The 23,796-nt window shown below is 40.7% G+C and overlaps 2 protein-coding genes across 6 annotated transcripts; both read left to right on the forward strand.

Annotated features, from left to right (window-relative positions):
• The first annotated feature begins 3,728 nt into the window (after window positions 1-3,728).
• LOC114476536 (uncharacterized) lies at window positions 3,729-11,425 on the forward strand. 5 transcript variants are annotated; one of them, XR_003675605.1, is made up of 5 exons: window positions 3,729-4,008; window positions 4,084-4,144; window positions 4,235-4,378; window positions 11,198-11,258; window positions 11,349-11,425. XR_003675605.1 is itself a non-coding variant. In XM_028468138.1 (3 exons), exon 1 carries the CDS (start codon window positions 6,642-6,644, stop codon window positions 9,405-9,407), a length of 2,766 nt encoding a protein of 921 aa, XP_028323939.1. In that variant the 5' UTR covers window positions 4,451-6,641; the 3' UTR covers window positions 9,408-11,122; window positions 11,198-11,258; window positions 11,349-11,425. The 5 variants fall into 5 exon arrangements, 2 of the variants coding, with proteins under 2 accessions (XP_028323939.1, XP_028323938.1); XR_003675603.1 differs by having other exon boundaries at window positions 3,729-4,144; XR_003675604.1 differs by having other exon boundaries at window positions 3,729-4,144; window positions 4,235-4,336.
• A 9,212-nt stretch (window positions 11,426-20,637) lies between these two features.
• On the forward strand, window positions 20,638-23,767 carry LOC114476538 (E3 ubiquitin-protein ligase TRIM21-like). The gene is made up of 2 exons (XM_028468141.1): window positions 20,638-20,728; window positions 21,321-23,767. Exons 1-2 carry the CDS (start codon window positions 20,660-20,662, stop codon window positions 22,917-22,919), a joined length of 1,668 nt encoding a protein of 555 aa, XP_028323942.1. The 5' UTR covers window positions 20,638-20,659; the 3' UTR covers window positions 22,920-23,767.
• Window positions 23,768-23,796: the final 29 nt, after the last annotated feature.

Below are 23,796 nucleotides of genomic sequence, written 5' to 3' on the forward strand. Positions count from 1 at the left end.
CAGGGAAACCTTACATGGAGCGCCATAACCAAGTGGCTGGTATAGTGTACAGGAACATCTGTGCAGAGTATGGGCTGGAAACCCCAAGGTCAAAGTGGGAAACACCTCCAAAGGTGGTAGAGAATGACCGAGCTAAGATCCTGTGGGACTTCCAGATCCAGACGGACAGAATGGTAATGGAGAACCAACCAGACATTGTGGTGGTGGACAAAGAGCAGAGGAAAGCCGTTGTGGTCGACATAGCAATACCAAGCGACTTCAACATCAGGAAAAAGGAACACGAGAAACTAGAGAAATACCAGGGGCTCAGAGAAGAGTTGGAGAAAACCTGGAGGGTGAAGTGGTTGCCCGTGGTCATTGGGGCACTCGAGGCAGTGACCCCCAAACTGGAGGAGTGGCTCCAGCAGATCTCAGGAAATACATCAGACATCTCGGTCCAGAAAAGTGCAGTTCTAGGAACAGCAAGATACTGCGCAGAAGCCTCAAGCTCCCCAGGCCTCTGGTAGAGGACCCGAGCTTGGAGGAAAAAAGAGACCCGCCCGCGGAGGGTGAGGGAAGAGATTTTTTATATAAAGCCTTGCTTCTTCTCACTCCATTTTGAATGTCATTATTTTTTTTTCTATTCTTCATTATTATTTTGCTTCCGCAAAATCTTCAATTCTATATTGTATTCAATATTGTGCAATTAATTTGTTAGACAGCATCAGCCTTGTACTATTTGCATATTTGGAATTAAAGCAGAGCTAAGTAACTTGCGCTTAGAGACTGGTACCGTGTCGGAGGCAGGGAAAGTTGCAAGCGTGGTTTTTCTGGCCAGAGACAACAGGGGGAGATAAAGACCCTCCAATCACCCCATAAACACGTGTAGTACCCTCAGAGGGACTACGAGAAGGATTTATTAAGGTAAAAAATTTACTCAGTTCTGCTTAAAAAAAAAACAACAAAAAACATATGTGACATTAGGTGGAAAAGTAGTGTAAAGGGTTTATAAGTGCTGAACATGTCTAGAAAGTGGTAATAAATGTGCAGAAAAGACATTACATTTTGATGGAGAAGTGTCAGAAATGGGTGTAATGTAGCAAAAAAACATTTCAAAGAGTAAAATATTGCAAGAAAAAGTGATGAAAATAGGTTAAAAGTTAAAACTTTGGTGTTGTTACAGAAAAAAGGTGAAAATAAGACCCTAAATGGGGTCCTGACCCAAGGTTGAGAACCTCTAAAAAATAAAATTTTCTTCCCAATTCTCTGCATTTTCCACATAAATGATTTAAAATACAGCTTTTTTTAAAAAAAATATTTTATCTTTTTTTTTTTTTTAACTGTGGAAACGAAATGAATAATAATAATAAAAAAGAAACACATTGTTTAACAAAAATGTATGTCAAAATAAAAGTGTAATTACCCTAATTTAAATTATCCTGATGACGTCATTGCAGTAATGATTACATGAAAAAGTAAAAAATGAACACAAAAATGCATCAGTTATTTCACCACTAATGAATCAGAAACAAATGGGTTCAAAGTGACCAAAAATGGTTGAAAAGGTGGTCAAATGGGATTTTAAAACCACAGAAAATGGTTAAAATTTGCAAATTAGAGTGGATAAAAACAGACAGAACTAGTGGTAAAAAACAAAGGGGTCAAAGTGTTAATTTTGGAACAATTAGTTTAAACTGGCAAATAATGAACATGACAAAAGTTGAGTGTGTGTGTGTGTGTGTGTGTGTGTGTGTGTGTGTGTGTGTGGTGTGTGTGTGTGTGTGTGTGTGTGTGTGTGTGTGTGTGTATGAGGTTACTCAGCAGCATTACAGACCAATTGGGTTAAGGAACCAATTTTGATGATCGCGTAAACATAAAACGTTATAATTATTGAATATTATTTGTAAAAGTGTGATTACTTAGTTTCTAGTGTTATCAGTTACAGTTTTTTTTCTGTCGCTAACAAGCGTTTGTCCAACCAGCTGTCACATTTTCAAAACTCTAAACTCAATTACTACAGTGAGAGGTGCAGTGAGAGGTGCAGTGAGAGGTGCAGTGAGAGGTGCAGTGAGAGGTGCAGTGAGGTCCATCCAAAACATATCGACATTGTATCGTATCGTGATGAATCTGGTGATTTACACCCCTAGTGTGGACCGGCAATGCATTTAGCAAGTAAGCTAATTCTGTCATCACAGGCTCCTGATTTTAGCACTTCAGCTAGAAGGTAAGCTTATGCCCAAGCCTATTCATGACTGCCTTGAAACATTTCCCATCATGCCTTGCGTTTTCGACTGACTCCATTTACGGTCATGTTCACTGATAGCAACTATAATAATATAGATAATAGAAAAATACATTAATACAACATGTACTAGTGCAGATATAAGCAACTGGCTACTTGGGGGCCAAATGCGGCCCTTGGTCAAATGTTATGCAGCCCCTAAAGTAAATGTACAAAATGACAGAAAAATACACAAAACAAGAGCAAGATAACACAAACAATTACAACATTGCAGGAAAATACAGTAAAAGATAAAAACAGAAAATACTCCAAAAACACTCAAAACTACTACAAAAATGAGCAAAAAGCAACAGTAATACACACAATTACTCAGAAAAATATGCAACATTACGGTAAAAACTCTTTGTTCTTTCCTGTATTAATGCAAAGATCGCTCATTATTCTAATGATGACATGAATGTTGATCATGTGACCCTCTGATCAAAACAAACACATTTTTGTGGCCCCACTATGATAGAAGTTGCCAATAATGTGTACACATTATAAATACTTATTCATTACTTATAGTGTTGTTTGGTACATGATAAGAGTACATGTACAAAAGCATATAAGCAATAAAAAATAAATAAAAGTTAGAATTTATATGGTTGAAATGAAATAATCATTCAGTTTCCTTTGCACATTTAACTATACTAGTACAGTGCCCGTCGGAAGTATGTATTCATATTGTGGGAACTTAAGTAGAGTTGTCAATTATGGCCAAATTAGTATGTGTTTGAAGGTTTGGATGTACAAAGAGGTGTACATACTCTGTAGTGTTATAAAGGGGTTTATTTGTGGGTGCAAAGTAAAATAGCGTGTGATTTCCCTGGTTTAATTGCATGTGACATACACATGATATATAGATAAAGGTGCACCAATGTTTGCTGGACTTAGGTAAATGGATAATAAATGCACCAGATCATCCCTTGTCTTTAGACCCTACCTGGGCAAAGAAAAACACAAAATTCATTACATGTAAACATGTCATGTACGTCCAACATACGACCATAGAGAAGAGACACAGAAAAGTGGTGGGTTTTACACTAAAGATGCCCCTCTCCATTTATCCAGGGTTGGGACTGGCACACAGGAACACACTGAGTGAGTCCTTTAGCAGCTGGATTCCCACCCCACACCATGTTAGAGGTTAGTTTGTTAGTGGGTTAGTTTTTAGTCGTAAAAGTATGTAGTATCAGTGGGCGTGCTGCTCAGATGCTCCTCCCTCTCATGTCTCGTTTGGTCTAATTTGTGTTGATTTCAAAATCAAAACGTAATTACTAAAGAAATTTAAAAATCAGAATCTAGTAATTATAATATGATAAAAAAAACTATATTACTAATAAACAATATTAAATAGTGATAAAGTAATATAATGATAATATAGCAATACTAACAATACAATGAAAATACCATTAATTGTTGTATAAAATAATAAAAAAGAATATGAGAATATAATGGTTGTAAGTGTCGTTGAAATTACTTTGCACTTAAAGACATTATTAATTTTTGTTTCAAAGGCTAAATATTTTTTGTTGAAAATTATTATAATTTATACTGTAACAATATGTTGTATTTTCTAATAAGATATATTTATTTAGCTATGAAGTAAAATTTTATTTATTTTGTGATACACCCTTTATTATCGCGAGGTTTTAGTTTAGTATAAGAGGCTGAGACCTGCATTCACCCGGAAATGCAAGAGACTTTGATTGAGCAACCTGCAGCAGCGAGGACAGCTGCACATGGTATTTTGAGACTATTGTTTTGAATTTTTCTGTAAATGTGTAAGCTACTGTTCTAATTATTGTATGTCAATTTAGAATGCACAAGACTGTTAAGACTATCTGCCCAAGAACCTTCGGAGTGACAGGCGGCCACGAGGTAGTTTATTTTATTTTATTTTATTTAGTACATGTGTTACCCGTGACCAAGTTATGTGTCTAAAGTTTGTATGTACTTCATGTCCTGTAGTTTTCACGGCGTTCATTCACCCAAGTAAAGCGCCCGTCTTTGAGAAGCCGTGCCTGTGTCGTCATTTCGGAGCCACAGTGAAAACTCTCCAGCCCAGCGCCGGTGAGAAGCTTGTAAAGACGACAGCAGATGCCGTGGGCGAAGGTACCGTGGTGCAACAGTAGAGGGCGCCATTACCAAAGCTCATGTCACACAAGCAACCAAGCAAGCCATCAGTGAAGTTATTAAGAATGAGTGAAGTGGAAATGAAGAAAGGACAGTGCTAAAGCAAAATAAGAGTGGTTTAAGTCAAGTTTAAAAGACCACTATAAGTTCCTATAGCTTATTTGTCAAAAGTTAATTTATTTCTACTGTACCTCAAAGTGATGCATCATTGAATTATGAAGAGTTTGTGCATTTTGTTTAGGGTCAAAACTGCATCTTAAGTTTTAAAAAAAAAAAAAAAAAAAAAAAGGAAAAAGGTTCATAAATTACAAATATGCTAATTTGAAGAAGTAATTTAAAATTCAAGAACAGTGTGTTGATTTACATTTAACCAACTTTAAAAATGAGTGACAAAGATAAAGAAGAGGCCTATACTGTACCACTTACTGAAGTTGTAGAACATGACGATGAGCAAACTGCATAACAACAAACTGTTCGTAAAGGTGAAAGAGTAAGAACACTAACTGAAAAGGGTAAAGCCCTTCAAGCGGATAAGCTTAAAAGCCTTCAACACAAGTATGCAGTTGTTTTTGAAAAATGGAGATATGAAGCAAGATTGAGCAAAGTGATGCTTAGAAAGGAAGCCTCTGAAAGTGAGCTTAAAGATTTGATTAACAATGTAATCGGCACTTGCAAAGATGTGCAAATCGTTTATGACCAGATTCGTCAAATACAGTCTCCTGAAGCAGACATAAGGCGTAAAGTCGATGCATGCACGTCACTTTCCGCATTTATAGTTAAAAAAGCTGAGAAATGGTTAGAAGGAAACATTGAGGACGATGAAGAGCCGTGGCCAGATGTTGGGTCATGCTTAGGATCTGAAAGTTCTAAATCTAGGTCAAAATCACAAAGATCCAAAGGTAGTTCAGGACAATCACACTCTCCAACAATCAAAAGAATGGAAGCAGAAGCTGAAGCAGCTGCATCTAAAGAAATATTAGCAATAATGGAAGAGCAAGAAAATCAAACGGCTGAGCTACAGAAACTGGAACGTGAAAATTTGGAAAGGCAGCAAGCAATGGAAGAACAGCGTAGAAAGATCGCACGCTTGGAAGAAGTAAAAAAATTGAACGCTGCCAAAGCTCGCGTAAAGGTCTATGATGAAGCTGAAAGTACTGCTGAAAGTCAAAGTCTGTTACACAGTATTAAAGCAGTGAGTGAAACTCAAGCAACGCGCATCATACAAGCAAAGGCCACAAGTCAACCACTCAAAGCATCAACTCCACCATTCATCCCTCAAACCACACAAGTCCAAGCAGTCGTAACCCAACCACAGCCAAATTCTGATCTAGTTGGCATACTAGCAGAAGCAATAAGTGCAAATCGTCTTCCAACTCCAGAACCTGCATTGTTCACAGGAGACCCACTAAAGTTCAAAGACTGGCAGTTGTCATTTGAAACCTTGATTGAAAGAAAGAACATTCCCAAGAATGAGAGACTTTACTATCTCAGGAAATATCTCGGTGGACCTGCAAAAAGATCAGTTGAAGGATTTCTCCTAGTAGGTACAGATGAAGCGTACGATTCAGCTTGGAAATTGCTAGAAAAGCGTTTTGGAGATCTATTTATTATAGGAAAATGTTTCAGAGACAGGCTTCACGGTTGGCCTAAAATAAGTTACAAAGAGGGCAGCGAGTTGAGGGAATTTGCTGACTTTCTTGTAAGCTGCGAAGCTGCAATGCCACACATTAAAACATTAGAAGTTCTAAATGATTGTATGGAAATTCAGAGACTCTTGTTGAAACTTCCAGATTGGTTGACCACAAGGTGGAACCGCACCGCCATGAAAATAAGACAAACAAATAATGGCGAGTATCCATCCTTCCATGTGTTTGTGGAGTTTGTGTCCATGGAAGCTGACTTAGCGTGCGATCCCATAGCCTCAATGCAAGCACTTAAATGTTTGGACACGAATTAACCCAGACATTCACGCAGTCAAGTCATTCACGCAAAAACGCTAACAACAAGCTCAGGTCACACAAATACAATAATTTGTCTCTTCTGCAAAAGGAATGGTCATACACTTGATAAATGTTTCAAGTTCACAGAAAAACCAGTTCAAGATCGTGTCAAATTTGTACAGACAGAAAGGCTGTGTTTTGGATGTTTAAAGACTGGACATCATTCAAAGAAGTGCAATAAAAGGAGCACATGTGATAAATGTCAAAGAAAGCATCCTACATGTCTGCATGACGACAAGTTCATGGAACATAAAAGGACAGCACCTGCAAAGAGTGAGCATAACTCTCAAGACAAAGACACAAAGGAAGAAGATAAATTGTCAACTGCAATCTCTAACAGGGTAACTCAACAAATCTCAAGCACGTTAACATCCTCTATACTACCTGTCTGGGTCTCATCCACAAACTACCCAGATAAAGAAGTTTTAGTGTATGCGCTCCTTGACTCACAGAGCGATACATCCTTCATTTTGGATGAAGTAGCCCAAGATCTCAACACGGATAAAAGTAAAGCCAGTCTGCGGCTATCAACTATGTCCACCAAGTCAACAGTCATACCATGTGAGAAGCTGGTAAACCTTCAAGTCAGAGGATATAAGTGTGGAAAGAAGATCATATTACCGCCAGTTTTTACAAGAGAGTTTATCCCAGTCAATAGGTCACATATCCCGACGTTTGAAACCGCTTTAAAGTGGCCCTATCTAGAAAGGCTAGCAGATAAGTTACCACCAATGCTCGAATGTGAAGTTGGTTTGCTTATCGGCTATAACTGTCAACAAGCCCTTCTACCAAGAGAAGTTCTCGCAGGCAAAGAAAACCAACCCTATGCACAGCTAACTGATCTTGGCTGGAGCATAGTCGGTTGCTCATCTCAAGTCCAAAATCACAATGATGTCATCGGCACAAGTCACAGAATCATTGTGTGTGAAGTAACTCCTGTGTCACCGCCAGCAATTGAACTCAAGCAAGAAGTGCACTTTGTATGCAGAACTCAAGTAAAGGAAGTCAGTCCGATTGATGTGATAAAGGCTCTGGAATCTGATTTCTCTGAACACGCTACAGACGACAATCCAATCTCTCAGGAAGACATTTTGTTCATGTCAAAGGTGACTAAAGGCATTAGACAAAAGGAAAACGGTCACTACGAACTCCCACTACCATTCAAAACAGACAATCCGAATCTCCCAAACAATAAAAAATACGCTGAACACAGATTGTCTTCATTGAAACGTAGACTCACAAAGGATGAGAAATATTACAAGGATTATGCCAAATTCATGGATGACATCATAACCCGCGGAGATGCAGAAAAGGCTCCGGTACAAGAGCTGGACAACAAGACGGCTTGGTACATCCCTCACCATGGGGTTTACCACCCCCATAAGCCAGAAAGGATTCGTGTGGTTTTTGACTGTTCTGCCCGCTTCCACGAAACATCTCTCAACGATCACCTTCTGACTGGACCAGACCTCACCAATGCACTGGTCGGAGTGTTATGCCGATTCAGAATGGGTCCCATCGCCTTCATGTGTGACGTGGAGAGAATGTTCCACCAATTCCATGTTGTCAAGGAACATCAGGACTACCTGAGATTTCTCTGGTGGGACAAAGGCGATTTGAACTCCGATCCTTCAGTTTACAGGATGAAAGTACACCTTTTCGGGGCAGCTTCCTCTCCCGGATGTTGTAACTTCGGACTCAAACATCTCGCATCTCAAGGCAAAGACAAGTTCAGCAAGGAGACTGTCAAGTTCATCCAAAGAGGCTTTTACGTTGACGATGGACTTGCTAGCGTAACGTCAACAGCCGAAGCCATAAAGTTGGTCAAAGAGTCAAGAGAACTTTGCAAAACAGGTCAACTCCATTTGCATAAGTTTGTGTCAAACAATAAAGAAGTGCTCGAGGCAATTCCCCAAGAAGAACAAGTTCAAACCAGAGACCACGACATGGCTCTTGGAGAACCCCACATTGAACGTGCACTCGGGGTACAATGGTGTATCGAGGCAGATGAATTCCAATTCAGAGTCCAAGTCAAAGACAACCCGTTGACAAGGAGAGGGGTGCTCTCGACAGTTGCATCAGTCTATGACCCCCTTGGGTTCGTCGCCCCGTTCATATTGATTGGAAAGCAAATACTCCAGACGTTGTGCAAAGACAAAGTCAGTTGGGACGACAATCTCCCGGACCACATCTTACCACGGTGGGAAGCATGGTTGAGAGACCTGCCTCAACTGGCAGCTCTGAAGATTCCACGAAGCTACTCACAAGACTTCAATGTTGCACAGTATGAATTACATAACTTCTCAGATGCAAGCCTCGAAGGTTATGGTGCATGTTCATACCTCAGAACAATAGGTAAAGAAGGACATATCAGTTGTACACTCGTCATGGGTAAAGCGAGAGTTACACCCACTAAACAAACAACCATTCCAAGACTCGAACTGTCATCGGCCGTGACGTCTGTCCGCAACGCAGATGTGATCAAACGAGAACTGGAAATCAAAAATCTCAAAGAATATTATTGGTCTGATTCACAAGTTGTATTGGCATACATATGCAACGATGCCAAAAGATTCCACACATTCGTCGCTAATCGAATCCAACGAATAAGACAAAGCACAAGTCCTGAAAAATGGCAGCACGTCAGCTCAGAAAAAAACCCGGCTGATCATGCCTCAAGAGGTCTAAGCGCAATTCAGCTGAAAGAATCAAACTGGTTAAAGGGCCCTGATTTCCTTTGGAAACGAGATCTTCCAGTTAAAGAGGAAATGGTGGGAGAGATCGAAGAAATGGATCCTGAACTCCGTAAATGTCACACCCACACTATGCAGTCAAAGGAAGCAAACCCAGTGCTAGAGCGTTTAAAGAAGTTTTCCAATTGGTCAAGAGCAGTAAAGGCCATCGCTAGACTCAAAGGGTTCATCAAAGAATATAAAGGTATCCAACAAAGAACAAAGTCACAGATCTTGAAAAGAGAAAGAATGCAGAAATGTTTATTATCAAGCTAGTGCAAAGAGAAGCCTTCCCTGAGGAAATACAGAAAATCAGATCTCAAAAGGAAAATTCTCTACATAAGCACAACAGACTAAAACGACTGAACGTTTTTCTGGACAAGTCAGATGTTCTCAGGGTGGGAGGAAGATTATCCCAATCAGCCTTACACTATGACGTAAAACATCCCGCAATTCTTCCCAAAGAATCTCACGTGTCAGCCCTACTCGTTAAACACTACCATGAGCGTGTGCATCACCAAGGAAGAGGGATGACTACGAATGAATTGCGTGCAAATGGGATATGGATCTTAGGATGTGGAAATGTTGTTTCTTCGCACATCTACCACTGTGTTAAGTGTAGAAAATACAGAAAGGCTACAAATGTCCAACAGATGGCTGATTTGCCAGAAGTAAGTACAGAAACAGCTCCTCCTTTTACCTACTGTGGTGTCGACTGCTTCGGCCCTTTCATAGTAAAGGAAGGAAGAAAAGAAGTTAAAAGATATGGATTGTTGTTCACATGTCTATGTTTGCGAGCTGTGCATATTGAAACACTCGATGACTTATCAACAGATGCCTTTATGAATGCCCTTCGAACTCTGATCGCCATAAGAGGTCCTGTCCGACAGTTGAGGTGCGACCAAGGGACAAACTTCGTGGGTGCTAAAAGAGAATTAGCAGAGTTAATGAAAGAGATGGATCAAGAACCACAAAGAGCCATGGGTTGCGAATTTGTGATGAACGTGCCAGCAGCAAGCCACATGGGAGGCATCTGGGAACGCCAAATTCGAACAGTACGGAGCATACTAACAGCAATGCTTGACAAGTCCTCAAACAGACTCGACACAACTAGTCTAAGAACACTTTTTTATGAGACAATGGCAATTATCAATAGCAGACCATTAAGTGTTGAGTATCTTAATGATCCCATGGGTCCAGAACCACTAACTCCCAGTCACATATTGACGATGAAATCTTCCGTTATTCTTCCCCCTCCAGGACAGTTTTGCAACGAAGACTTGTACTTGCGCAAAAGATGGAGAAAAGTACAGTTTCTAGCAAATGAATTTTGGAAAAGATGGAGGCGAGAATATCTGTTGAATCTCCAACAGCGACAGAAATGGCAAAAAGTTTCAAGAAACCTTCAAGTAAATGATATTGTTATACTACAGGATGACAACGCTCCAAGATGTAAATGGAAACTAGCTCGAGTGATAGAAACTTTGGAAAGCACGGACGGCAAAGTTTGAAAAGTTAAACTGAAGACCAGTGAGACCACCTTTGACAATAGGAAACCAATAACGAGACTAATATACCTTGAAAGACCTATTCACAAAGTCGTGACTCTACTTGAGGCTGACACACAGGAAAATAGATTTAGACTCTAACCAGGACACTTCTTAGAAAATCACACTGAAAGGAAATGAGTGATTTTAGTGGGAGTGTAAGTGTCGTTGAAATTACTTTGCACTTAAAGACATTATTAATTCTTGTTTCAAAGGCTAAATATTTTTTTGTTGAAAATTATTATAATTTATACTGTAACAATATGTTGTATTTTCTAATAAGATATATTTATTTAGCTATGAAGTAAAATTTTATTTATTTTGTGATACACCCTTTATTATCGCGAGGTTTTAGTTTAGTATAAGAGGCTGAGACCTGCATTCACCCGGAAATGCAAGAGACTTTGATTGAGCAACCTGCAGCAGCGAGGACAGCTGCACATGGTATTTTGAGACTATTGTTTTGAATTTTTCTGTAAATGTGTAAGCTACTGTTCTAATTATTGTATGTCAATTTAGAATGCACAAGACTGTTAAGACTATCTGCCCAAGAACCTTCGGAGTGACAGGCGGCCACGAGGTAGTTTATTTTATTTTATTTTATTTAATACATGTGTTACCCGTGACCAAGTTATGTGTCTAAAGTTTGTATGTACTTCATGTCCTGTAGTTTTCACGGCGTTCATTCACCCAAGTAAAGCGCCCGTCTTTGAGAAGCCGTGCCTGTGTCGTCATTTCGGAGCCACAATGGTAATTAGTAGTACAATTAAACAATAATAATAATAATAATAATATTAGCAATGACAAAACATAATGACAATCCAGTAACTAGAATACAATAATAAACAACATTGCATTTTTTGCATTTTTGTATAATTATAATTTTTTGTTGCCATTGTAGTGTGATTCTGGAGTCATTTTGTTTATTTTTGTGTTATTTTTAGTGTAATTTTGTGCATTTCTGTTGTCATTTTAGTGTATTTTTTTGTATAAATATTGAGTTATCAGCTCAGAAGAGAACCAACAAACATAGTAAAACATTTCATTCATCTAATTGAAAACAATGGTGTAATGAAAAAACAAGTGTCTTTAATTTATCACAAAATGTTGATGGATGTATCTGATAATACACAACATATAAAACAATGGAAATGGAGCTGAATATGATATTTGATGATGATACTTGGGGAAATGTTTGCTCTGGTTGTCATAAGGGGGTGGGGAGTCAAATGTGGAAGGAGTTTGACTGGAAAACTAAATCGAATTTTTCAGGACTCCACTGGAGTCTTTGCGTTGTGGGAGCTGAGGTAATGGTATGTGCTGGAGAAATTGTGGACTTGTGGGTGATCAAAACACACATATTTTGGGACTGCCCCATTTTGCATCACTTTTGGACTGAAGTTAAAGGACTAATAGATTAGCTTCTTAAAGCAAACCTTTCCTGAGACCCTTTGATGTTTTTACTGGACATATTCCCTGATGATCTGTCCCAGGCCTACAGGTTTTTGCTGCATCTCCTGCTAATGACAGCAAGAAAAATGATAACAATCTGCTGGTTGAAACATGACCCACCTACAGTCTCACAATGGATACTAAAAATCCCCTGAATTACTGTGGACTGGAAAATTCAATGAATTTGCTGTATATTTCAATGAAAAAATACAATCAATAAGGTCAAACATCAGAACAAACAGCAAAATAACAAATAGCTTGAACAGCTTCAACCACTGAGGGAGGAGTCAACTACAATGTTAGAGTTTATTACAGTGAACCCAAAAACAATAGAGGAAACTGTTCAGCAGCTGAATTCATCAACGTGTTGCTTTGACACAATACCCTCAAACTTCTTTAAAACTGTTGTAAAGTCAATTGTCACTGATTAGTGTCAGATAATTAACTGCTCATTCCAATCAGGCACCGTACCAAAATCCCTGAAAGTAGCTGCTGTGAAACCTCTGTTAAAAAGAGAACACTGGATGCCTATATACTGGCTAACTATAGACCAATCAGAACCTTCCATTCATGGCCAAGATCACTGAGAAGGTGGTCTTCAACCAAGTGATGACATAAGGTTGAACACTGATTCAGGAAAAGTATCTGTTCTCATTCTGTTGGATCAAACTGCTGCATTTGACACTGTAGATCATACAATTTTGTTGCACAGATTACAAACATTGGTTTGGACTAAATGGAAAAGTAATGCAATGGTTTAAGTTCTACTTGGAGGAGCAAAGTTATTTTGTAAGCATTGTAAACTTTGAATCTGACAGATTACCAATGTCCTGTGGGGTTCCTCAGGGCTCTGTTCTTGGACCTCTTCTGTTTAGCCTTTATATGCTTCCTTTAGGACACATTTTACACAACTGTAAGGTTGATTATCAGAGCTACGCAGATGACACACAACTATATCTATCACTGAACCCAGATGACTATGGTCCCATTGAGGTGTTGTGTGACTGTTTAGAAAAAATAAACTGCTGGATGAGTGAAAACTTCCTTCAACTAAACCATGACAAGATGGAGGTGATTGTCTTTGGTAACAAGGAAAAGAGGACTGCTGTCAGCAAGTATCTGAGTCTGGATCTTTAAAAGCTAAAGACCAAGTCAAAAACCTTGGTGTTCTGATTGACTCAGATCTGACATTCAGCATCAGATCAAATCTATCACAAAAACATCTTCTACCACCTAAAGAACATCTCCAGAGTGAAAGGTTTAATGACTCAGAAAGATCAGGAGAAACTGGTCCATGCTTTTATCTCCAGCAGACTGGACTATTGTAATGGTCTTCATCAAACATCTACAGCTGGTTCAGAATGCTGCAGCTCAGGTCTGAACCAGAACAAAGAGATTAGAACACATTAGTCCAGTTTTAAAGTCTTTACACTGGCTCCCAGTCAGCCTCAGAGGAGACTGTAAAGTTCTGCTGCTGGTTATAAATGTGTGAATGGGTTTGGTCCAGAATACATCAGTGAGATGTTAGTCAGGTATGAACCCAGCAGGTCTCTCAGATCTATGGACACAGGTCAGATAGTGGAGCCCAGAGCTCACAGTAACCATGGTGATGCTGCTTTTAGTTGTTATGCTGCAAAGAAGTGGAACAAACTGCAGCAGAGCTGAAGTCAGCATCACATGTGAACATTTTTAAATCAAAGTTAAAGGAACTTTTTTTCTCTACTGCATATGATTGAGAGAGAGATTTTTGGTCCTGTTGTTGATGTAATAAGTTTGTTGATGATTTGAAATGATTTTATACATTTATACGGTGTACGCTTTAGTAAATAAGTAACTGTGCAGCCGTACCAGGAAATAGCAATATTTAGTCATTTTGTCTATGAAACGCACAAAATGTGGACACTTTCAAACTTATAGGTACTGTAGGCTATTGGAAATTGAAAAATAAATCATTTATAATTTAAAAAAATTATCAAAATATCAATTCACCCTTGGGTAGACTGCTGTTTTGGTGCTGCTTGCCTCCCCTGGACTCTCTTATCGAAGGTTTGCAAGCCCAATGGCCACTTGCTTGGAGCGGCTATGCTAGTGGTGGTAGCCAATGTCACTGTCATTAACCGCTACATGCCTGGATCTCTGCTAGCAGTTAACACACCACGCATCATGTTGTGATCGGACACCTCGACACAGCATCACCAGGCTCTCAAATACAACCACCGGGCCTCCATGCAGAAACTGGATCTTTCGTGGTGCCCTCGTTACATCCATAGGGGATCAGGGCGCCGGTATTTTGTGTCCCAATGCGGCGACCACAGCTCCATCACATCCCTCTGGTCGGCATCACGTCCCGTCGCGCAACAGACGCGTCACCGTCTGCGGCCGGCCCACCTTGATACCAATACCTCAATAAGGCTCGTACAACTGGTCGGGGTGGGGGCCTTGCTGTTTTACATCGCAGCAGCATTGATATATTCCCCGTGCCTGAGCCCAGTAAGGGCTCCTTTGAAAGTCTGGTTTTTAGCTGCAAAAAACCTTTTTTAGCAATAATAGTCCTCATCTATCGCCCTCCCAAAAGACAACAAACTTTCATCTCTGACCCTCACGATTTCCTTTACTCACTCTGCACAGCACACTCAAATATTCTGGTTATTGGTGATTTCAACATACATTCCAAAAAACTGTTTTCCACAATTAATCACATTCTCAAACCACAGATCTCCTCATTCTACACCCACACAGACACAAATTGCAACCGGTTTCTTAATAACTTCACATCAAAAATTGATAATATCCGCTCCTCATTCCCATGTCTTAATAGCACATCACTTGATCTGCCCACAACACCCATCGCACAAAACCTACCTCAATTCTCCCTCACAACGCAGCAGGAGGTCGAGAACATCATCAGTAAATCTAGCCCATCCACTTGCCACCTCGATCCCCTCCCATCTCCTCTGCTTAAAACTCACAACAAATCCATCAGTCCCCTCATAACCAAAATAATAAACCTGTACTTAGAAACTGGCCATGTTCCAACCTCCCTCAAAACTGCTCTCATTAAACCCCACCTCACAAAACCCACCTTGGACCCTAAACCATTGTCAAATTACAGACCAATCTCAAATCTCCCATTCATTTCCAAGTTCTCTTTATTTTCTGGACACACCATTCCCCTCTCTCCCTCTGTCACAAACCTGGGGGTTAAATCTGACCCGCACCTCTCCTTTGACAATCATGTCACCTCCATTTGCAAAACTTCATTTTTTCACCGCCGTAATATTTCCAAACTGCGCCCCTCCCTCTCCCTTCCTGCTGCAGAGAAGCTGGTCCACGCCTTTGTCTCCTCCAGGCTGGACTACTGTAACACACTCCTCATCGGGATCCCTGGCAGGAGCCTGCAAAAGCTCCAGTATGTGCAGAACAGTGCTGCCAGGGTCCTGATGAGGGTGCGGAAACATGAGCACATCACCCCCATCCTCCGTACACTGCACTGGCTCCCCATTCAGTCCCGCATAGAATATAAGATCCTGCTGCAAACCCATCACTGTCTGCACCCCCACTTACCTCACTGAACTGCTCACACCACACACCTCAACCAGGACCCGGTCAGGCCAACAGCACCGTCTGATCACGCCCAGGACACGGCTCAAAACAATGGGCGAGAGGGCCTTTGAAGCCGCTGCCCCCCGCATGTGGAACGCCCTCCCTGACCACCTCAGGGCCCCACAAACGGTGGACATTTTTAGGAAAAAACTTAAATATCACCTTTTTACAGAAACTTATTTTAACAGTTATTGTCTCTTTTGGTCCTGTCTTTTAATATATGTTGTGTTGTATTTATTCTTTTTAATCCTGTAGCACTTTGAGATTTGGAATAAAATGTAAAGTGCATTACAAAAAATGTATTATTATTATTATTGTTATTTATATTATTATTATTATTATTATTATTATTATTATTATTATTATTATAATTACCTGAGATCAGTGATATGCCGTGAGCACTAGGTTTGGGGAGGCATGGCGTTCCAAATCGAGACCACCAATGTCAACACCAATGAAAATTTCATATGTTTCTGCTGGCAAGTGTTAATTCAACTTTATTTGTATAGCAAAATTTACAACAAAGTCATCTCATTTATAAAACTAATAATAAAAAAGAAAAAACCCAATTAAAAACACCATTAAAGAAAAGTAAACAATTATTTAATATAGCCTCTGTTACGCTCCGAGTGCTCAAAGGGCACCCGGACAACAACAGACGGTCAAATACAACAAAGACGGTTCAGTTTTTAACAATTTATTCGTCTTAACACAAGGACAAACTCTTCCCGGTTGGGGAAGGTGAGGGCTGGGAGGTTTGTGCCAAATAAATGAAACAAACAAAACAAACCAGGCCCTATCAAACTCTACTAATGCAATATGAAAAGGAACAAACAAAAATCCTGACTAACTAACTAAAGAAGATGCCAAAACGTACATGGGGTGGCACCAACCACTTACCAGTGTTTCTAGACATAAAAATTCCTAGGTGTGTAAAATGTAAGAGGTACCTCGTCTTACCTAACCCTACACCTTACCACCACACCGAGAACAAAACAAAAGTGAAGGCCACCACGTAGCACAGCTCTCTCCAGAGCATTAGAGGTTGATGCCATTGAGCCCTTATATACTCTGCAGGGCTGCTAACGAGGCCAGGTGAGCACAGCTGATTAGCCTGCTAAAACAAAAGAGGAGGATTACAACAGTGCAAAGTTTACATGCACGTAACACCTCCATGTTCTCCCAACAAGATATATCTCATGATACGGCAGCGCATCCGTTGTTTGTGTTGGAGACACAGAAACAGGGAGAAAATGCCAACAACTCAGCACAGCCTCAGTGAGGAGCATCCACAAAGTCAATCCTTCCTTTTGTACTATTCACTGTATAAAATACAAACAATGTTCTGACCTTACCTTTGCTGAAGGTCTGGTTGCTCAGGTGTTGGTCTGCCGTCTTTTAAAAGCTGTTGTTTTTTCTCAAAAGAAAGTTTCTTTTTTGTCTCTAGCGCTGTCATCCTGCCTGTAGTGTTATCCAGCCCACTAGCTAGAGAACGTAGCAGCAGCAGCCTTATGATATCAATTCACTAACGCACTGTGAACTTACATATAGCATTTAACATAGCACGTTTACGTCCAAAGGCCGCGTAGAGAGCTGCCTTTTTACGTAAATGGTTTTCATCTTGGAGAACTGACTGTGCATGCGCAAACACATAAAAACACACTACGGGGCCAGAGGCAGAGCAGCAACGTGCTTTTGTGAGGGGTTGTGGCTCCTCCTCCTGCCTTACAGCGGAGTGAGACTGTGCAGCATCTCTGCCATAACAGGAAATAGCGATGTTTAGTCATTTGGGCTGTGAAAAGCACAAAATGCTGACACTTTCAAACCTACTGGTACTGTAGGCTATCGGAAATTGAAAAATAAATCATTTATAATTAAATTATAATTAAAACAAATAATCAAAATATCAATTCATCTTTGGGTAGGCACTGCCTACCTTGCCTACCCTGACTGCACGTCACTGCCTGAGACGTCCTGTCAGTGCGCTGCCGCGCAACAAGAAGAAAAGGAGACCTGGAAAAGGATACTGCATGAAAACCAAAATTATCGACCCTGTGAATGCCCAATAAGTCCCACAATTCCCCTTGATTATCGGCAGTTATCAACAGTTCATGAGTTCGCCTCTGCCAATAATTGTTCGAAACGTACTAGCGGGGTCGTGCACCCCCCACTGCAAATGGCTCTAATTGATTAGCATTTCAATGTCTGGCCTCCCCGACTGAAACTAACAACCGCATTGGATGAAACCACAGACAGTTCTGAAGTAAAATCACCTGTGATTAGACAGAAAATCCTTCACTCATTGGTTACCATTGGGACATATGGTCATTTGCCCCTCCCATTTTAATAATAATAATAATAATAATAACAAATATGAATGATAATATTAATGATACTATTAATATAATACTAATTATTATTATTTATATTATTATTTAGTGAGAACTACACATCACAATATCAGTTAATTGAGAATAAGAAACACAGGAGGAACATATTGAAAGAAGAGCTTTATTTAAAAGAATTAAAACAAACTTTACACGGTCACACTACGGTTCTATTGGACAAACTACTTTTAATCCACTAACTCCCATCATAAAGGGTGTGCTTAACTGATCAAAAGTGTGTCACTCAAGCTCAGACAAACAGTTTTATTTCCATGCAACGCTAACTATTACTAGCACAGTAATCGTGTCGTTTGCCAGCCAGGTAATCAACTGAAACGACATAAAACAAACACACCCACAACATTAACAACACGGACATAATATCGACTATATAAACTGCACACATGAACATTTAAGTAGTTAACACAGGTTTAACATCTACACATTTTCTCACCAGCTCAGCTCCACCAGTCAAAACAGCGACATTTGTACAAATGAAATCTGGCAGGTAAACACATACGCGGGTAACACACATCACGCCCTATATTTTTATAGATTAAGCCGCCCCAAATAAAATACAGAAAAATGCAATAAGGGTGAGCTGTGGGGCCTCGCCCGTACTGGGGCCTCCCCTGGGTTGTGCTGGGTGGGTGTGTGTGGGGGCGCGGCCTAGGCTCCAGTACTGGCGGATCCGCACCAGGGGTGGTTAGTCTGTGGCTGGGGGCGCCGGGCCCCATGGGTGTCGTGTCGGGGTGGGGGTGTCCCGGGGGTGGGTCTTTGGGGTTGGCGTCTCGGGGCGCGCTCCCCCGCCATCTGCCCGGGGACTGGCCACGATTCAGTGTGGCACCGCGCTGCCTCGGGCGGGGTGGGGCTGGTGGCTTGGGGCCCGCTGTCCTGGCTGTGCTGGTGTCGGGGGGTGTCTTGTGTCGGCGCGTGGGTGATTGGGGGTGGCTTCCGCAACAACACCCACTTTTTGCACCACAATCACATACCGTACCCTTGGGGGGGCTGGATGGTGGGGCTTGGGGTGGAGGGGGCCGCCACCTGTGCTACTAAGTAGTGGCTAATAAAGTTAGCAAAGCAGTTTATATTATCAGTTAAAAATTTTGTAAGTGCAGTATCTATAAACAGCCAGGAAGTGGTGGTAGAGCTACAGTATAGAAGTGCTTGTTACAGAGGTTGGACCATTTCAATAGATTATAAACTTAAACTTTCTATGTGACCAGCAGTGATTAGAACTCAGTGAAGGAGAACAAGCAGCACAACAAGGATGCTTTAAAGCCACAGAGGCAGTTAAATTCAGGCCCAGAGTAGCTAATCTGGAGGAATGGTCTGATGTCACCTGGTAAGTGATGGAGGATGTGAGGGATATTATATGCAATGCAGAATTTCTTGTCTTTTAATTCTCCTTTTGCCAAATCTCACAGTACTTTAAATTATTTTTAATGCATTTGCTGATAAAAAAAAATCCTTTTTTTTTTTTTTTTTTTCAAAAATAAAAATGTTTTAGGAAATTCATTTAAACTATATATTTTAAATAAAGTAATCCATACTTTACTCAGTGATTGTATTCATGGTCTTCTTCAGAAAGCCATCAACGCCCACTTATCTCAAACATTCAGAGCAGGATTACTATTGCAGCAACACATCATCAGTAGGGTAAAACTAACCTGTTTCTTGACAGGCTTCACTTTAAGCCTATTGTTGCATGACACGTCACAACATACTGTTTATGAGAAATGTAGGATTAGTACAACCAGCAGTGTTGTCAGATATACATTCTGTTTTGAAATCTAAACACACAAAAACTCTCAAATTTATTGACAGAAAAACAGCCCAATCTGGCAACAATGACTTGTCACATCGTTTCTTGCCGATTCAAATAAACGCAGTGGTATGTGTTGTTCCTTACTAATGATATAGCATTAATAATAACAGCAATGACAATATATTTTGAATTTGGAATACTTTATTAATCTCTGAAGGGAAAATACAAAATGAATAATAATAAAATGAGAATACCAGTATCTAAAATATAAGATAATGAGATAATATGAGAATATGATTATAAAATATCAATAACTTCATTTGTGTAAGCACATCATTCCTCTATAGATGTACTCTACTGTACACTCTAGGTTAATGCTAGGATAATGCTAATGCTAATAAAAATGCTAATGCTTCACCGTCCAACCGGCAACCGCCCTAGAGCCCCTCTCATGATTTCCGCAGAAATCGTCTAGTATTAATCATATAAACACTATTAAAACACTAACGATATCTAGAACAACATTACAAACGCAGAAATATAAACAGTGAAAAAGCTTGTTTACGTTTATATCCCTCTGACCTATGACCCCCCCAGGTCACGCATTCGCAGTTCCAGAGTGTGAAAAGAGAACACATTCCAAACTAGTTATGACATCATCAAACTAGTTATGACATCATCAAACTAGTTATGACATCAGACTTAGAGAAACTCAAAGGGCTGTGATCTAAAACTCAAGTTAAGTCTCCAGACTTCAAACACTCAATAACAATGCCTCGTCAATTGTTTGCTTTCGGCCGTAAAATTATACAGAAGATGAAGACGAAGAAGAAGGAGCAGGTGAGTTCAGCTCTAATTTAAATTCAAGACATTTTTCTTCATCAAGTTTGAGAATTAAGTGATAAACAAAACTTTAAATACTGGTTGATTTTTCCCAAATACCTGTTCTCAGTATAACCACTCACTACTTCCCTCTGTTCATGGCCACCACCATTATACTTAAGCTGGGTGCTGTGTCACCTGCTTCAATTTCTCCACACTTGTCACCAGACTCGCTGAACTGATTACACAACACAATATGTACAACTATCACATCTCACTCTCACCCAAAAACAGTCGACTCTTCCCCACCCCTTTTATTTCCTACCCCGACTCCCTCTTCCCTGTTCCCTCCACCCTCACCTAGGTGTAACACTGCCCTCCCTTTTTATATTCTCACTTTAGTAAAGGGTTTCGTACCCGGAGGGCTGGTGATGGTCACAATTATGCATTAGAATAAATGTATTTATTTAATTGCAATACTAAAATAGCATTACTGTCACAAAAAGATTACAATACATACAGTGTTGACCTTTGACAGCATGTGCAGACAAATGTGCAGAAAAAAAAGATAAATTCTCTTGTTAATGTGCTGCTTGTCTCTGTCCCTCAGTGTGTCGACATGTCTGCTGCCATCAGTCAGATACCTGGACTTCACTTCCTGTGCTCCATCTGTCTGAAGGTGCTCACTGATCCAGTCTCCACACCATGTGGACACAACTTCTGCAAATTATGCATCAGCCCACGCTGGGACACCAGTGTCAGCTACTCGTGTCCCATGTGTCAGCAGGTGTTCACAACAAGACCTGAATTAGCCTTCAACAGTGCAGTTTCTGAGCTGGTTTCTCAGTTCAGACGTGGATTAGCAGCACCAGGAGAAGATCCCTGTGACGTCTCCACTGGAACCGAAGTGAAGGCCTTGAAGCCCTGCCTGGACTGTGGGATCTCCTACTGTGAGATTCATCTGGAGCCTCACCTGACAGCATCAGGCCTGACAAGACATCAGCTGGTGGAGCCTGTGGAGAACCTGGAAACCTGGATGTGTCCAAAGCACAGCAAACGTCTGGAGATGTTCTGTAAGAACGATCAGACATGTGTCTGCTTGAAGTGTTGTGTGGCAGAGCACAACAGTCACCAGTTTGGCTCTCTGAAAGAAGAGTCTGAAGAAAGGAAGGTGGAGCTTCAGCAGACGATCCAGAACAGACGAGATAAGCTGGAGGAGATCAGAGAGTTAGCAAGGATTAGTAAGATTACTTTAGACAGAGAGGAAGCTGAAGGTGTGAAGCTGTTCACTGCTCTGAAGGAGCTTTTTCAGAGAGACCTGAAGGAGATGATGGAGATGATAGAGGAGCAACAGGAATCTAAACGGAGAGAGGCTGAAGGTTTGATCAAAGACCTGGAGGAGGAAATCTCTGAGTTGACGCAGAGAAGATCTGAGAGGGCGCAGCATCCTGGAGACAACCTCCACGTCCTGCAGGACTTTGACTCTTTTCTTCCAGCCACCAAGGACTGGACAGACGTCATTGTCCGTCTATCATCATATGAGGCCATTGTGCTGAGAGTTGGGGCTCAGCTGATAGACACAGTCAGTGACAAGATGGAGGAGATGAAGATGAAGAGGATGAAGGAGAAGGAGGAGCTGAAGATGATGAAGCAGTTTGCAGTAGATGTGACTCTTGATCCTCTTACAGCTCATAATAACCTCAACATATCTGATGATGGAAAACAAGTTGACGTCAGTGATGTGAGGAAGAAAGTTCCAGACAACAAAGAGAGATTTGATCCTCGTGTCTATGTTTTAGGAAAACAGAGTTTCAGTTCAGGCAAATTTTACTTTGAGGTTCAGGTTAAAGGAAAAACTGACTGGACTTTAGGAGTGGTTAAAAAATCCATCAAAAGGAAAGGACACTTCACTCTGCGTGCTAAGAATGGTTCCTGGGTTGTGATACTCAGAGATGGAAATAAGTATGAAGCAAGTGAATGGCCGCCAGTTATTCTTGATCTGAATTGTGTTCCTGAGAAGGTGGGTGTGTTTGTGGACTATGAGGGGGGTGTGATCTCCTTTTATGATGTAGATGCTGCAGCTCTGATCCACTCCTTCACTAACTGCAGATTCACTGGCAAACTTTGCCCACTCTTTGGTCCCTGTTCAAAAAAAGGTGGTAAAAAGGCAGCACCACTGATCATCTGTCCTGTCAATCAAAGTGAATGATCAGTGTCATGATGAAGTCTCATCAACAATGGATTCAATGGTTCTCTATGAGTTCTCCCACTTTTGGGCTCCAGGATCCTTTTCAGGGAGAACATTTACTGAGGACTTCCTCGTGATCTTCACACTGATTCTGATATGACATTACATAATCTCTCCTGGTCAGTTCTGGTCAAACTGCCCTAAGCAGGCTGATACTATCGTACTGATAACACCAAGGCCTTTTCCTCAGAGGCTCCGTCATTGTTTTGGCTAGTGCTATCAGCAGCTATGAAACCCTGAGAGCACAGAACAGCTACAGATTCATGGGACGCTCACACTGAAACCTCTGAATCCCAGACCGATCTGCCTCAAAACCCTTTGACCAAATTAACCCTGTGTCCACATTTGACCAGCAACCCTTCAACTTGACATTGTCTCATTTAATTCAAAACCACCACAACAGTTGGGGGCTCGTCCGGAATCTAAATACATCAGATAATGAGGGAAGTGCAGAAGTTTCCTTCTCAACATTTCAGATGGAAATCTGTGCCCTACCTGTTAAATGACTAGATAAAGAACTCATTAAAATCTGAATTTGTGGTGGGAAATTAGTGGGAAAATTTATATCCTTTTTCACCCAAAAACCAAAGAGATGAAGGATCTAAATTTCTTATATGATTTGTCTTGTTGCTGGAACACAGTCTGTATTTTTTTTTACTGTAAATTTAAAGAGTAATTTGGGATTTTTCCTTAAAATCCACACAAAATGAGTGATTCCAACATTGGGCAGTGATTACAGCAGGGAGAGGAGCCTGTGTGGTACAGGTAGAAGATGGGTGCAATGGCGTGCCTGCCAGGACAAGATAACTGTAGCGGGAGTATGCTCTAGTGGGATAGG

Source organism: Gouania willdenowi, chromosome 15 (assembly GCF_900634775.1).
Source record: "Gouania willdenowi chromosome 15, fGouWil2.1, whole genome shotgun sequence".
NCBI lineage: Eukaryota > Metazoa > Chordata > Actinopteri > Blenniiformes > Gobiesocidae > Gouania > Gouania willdenowi.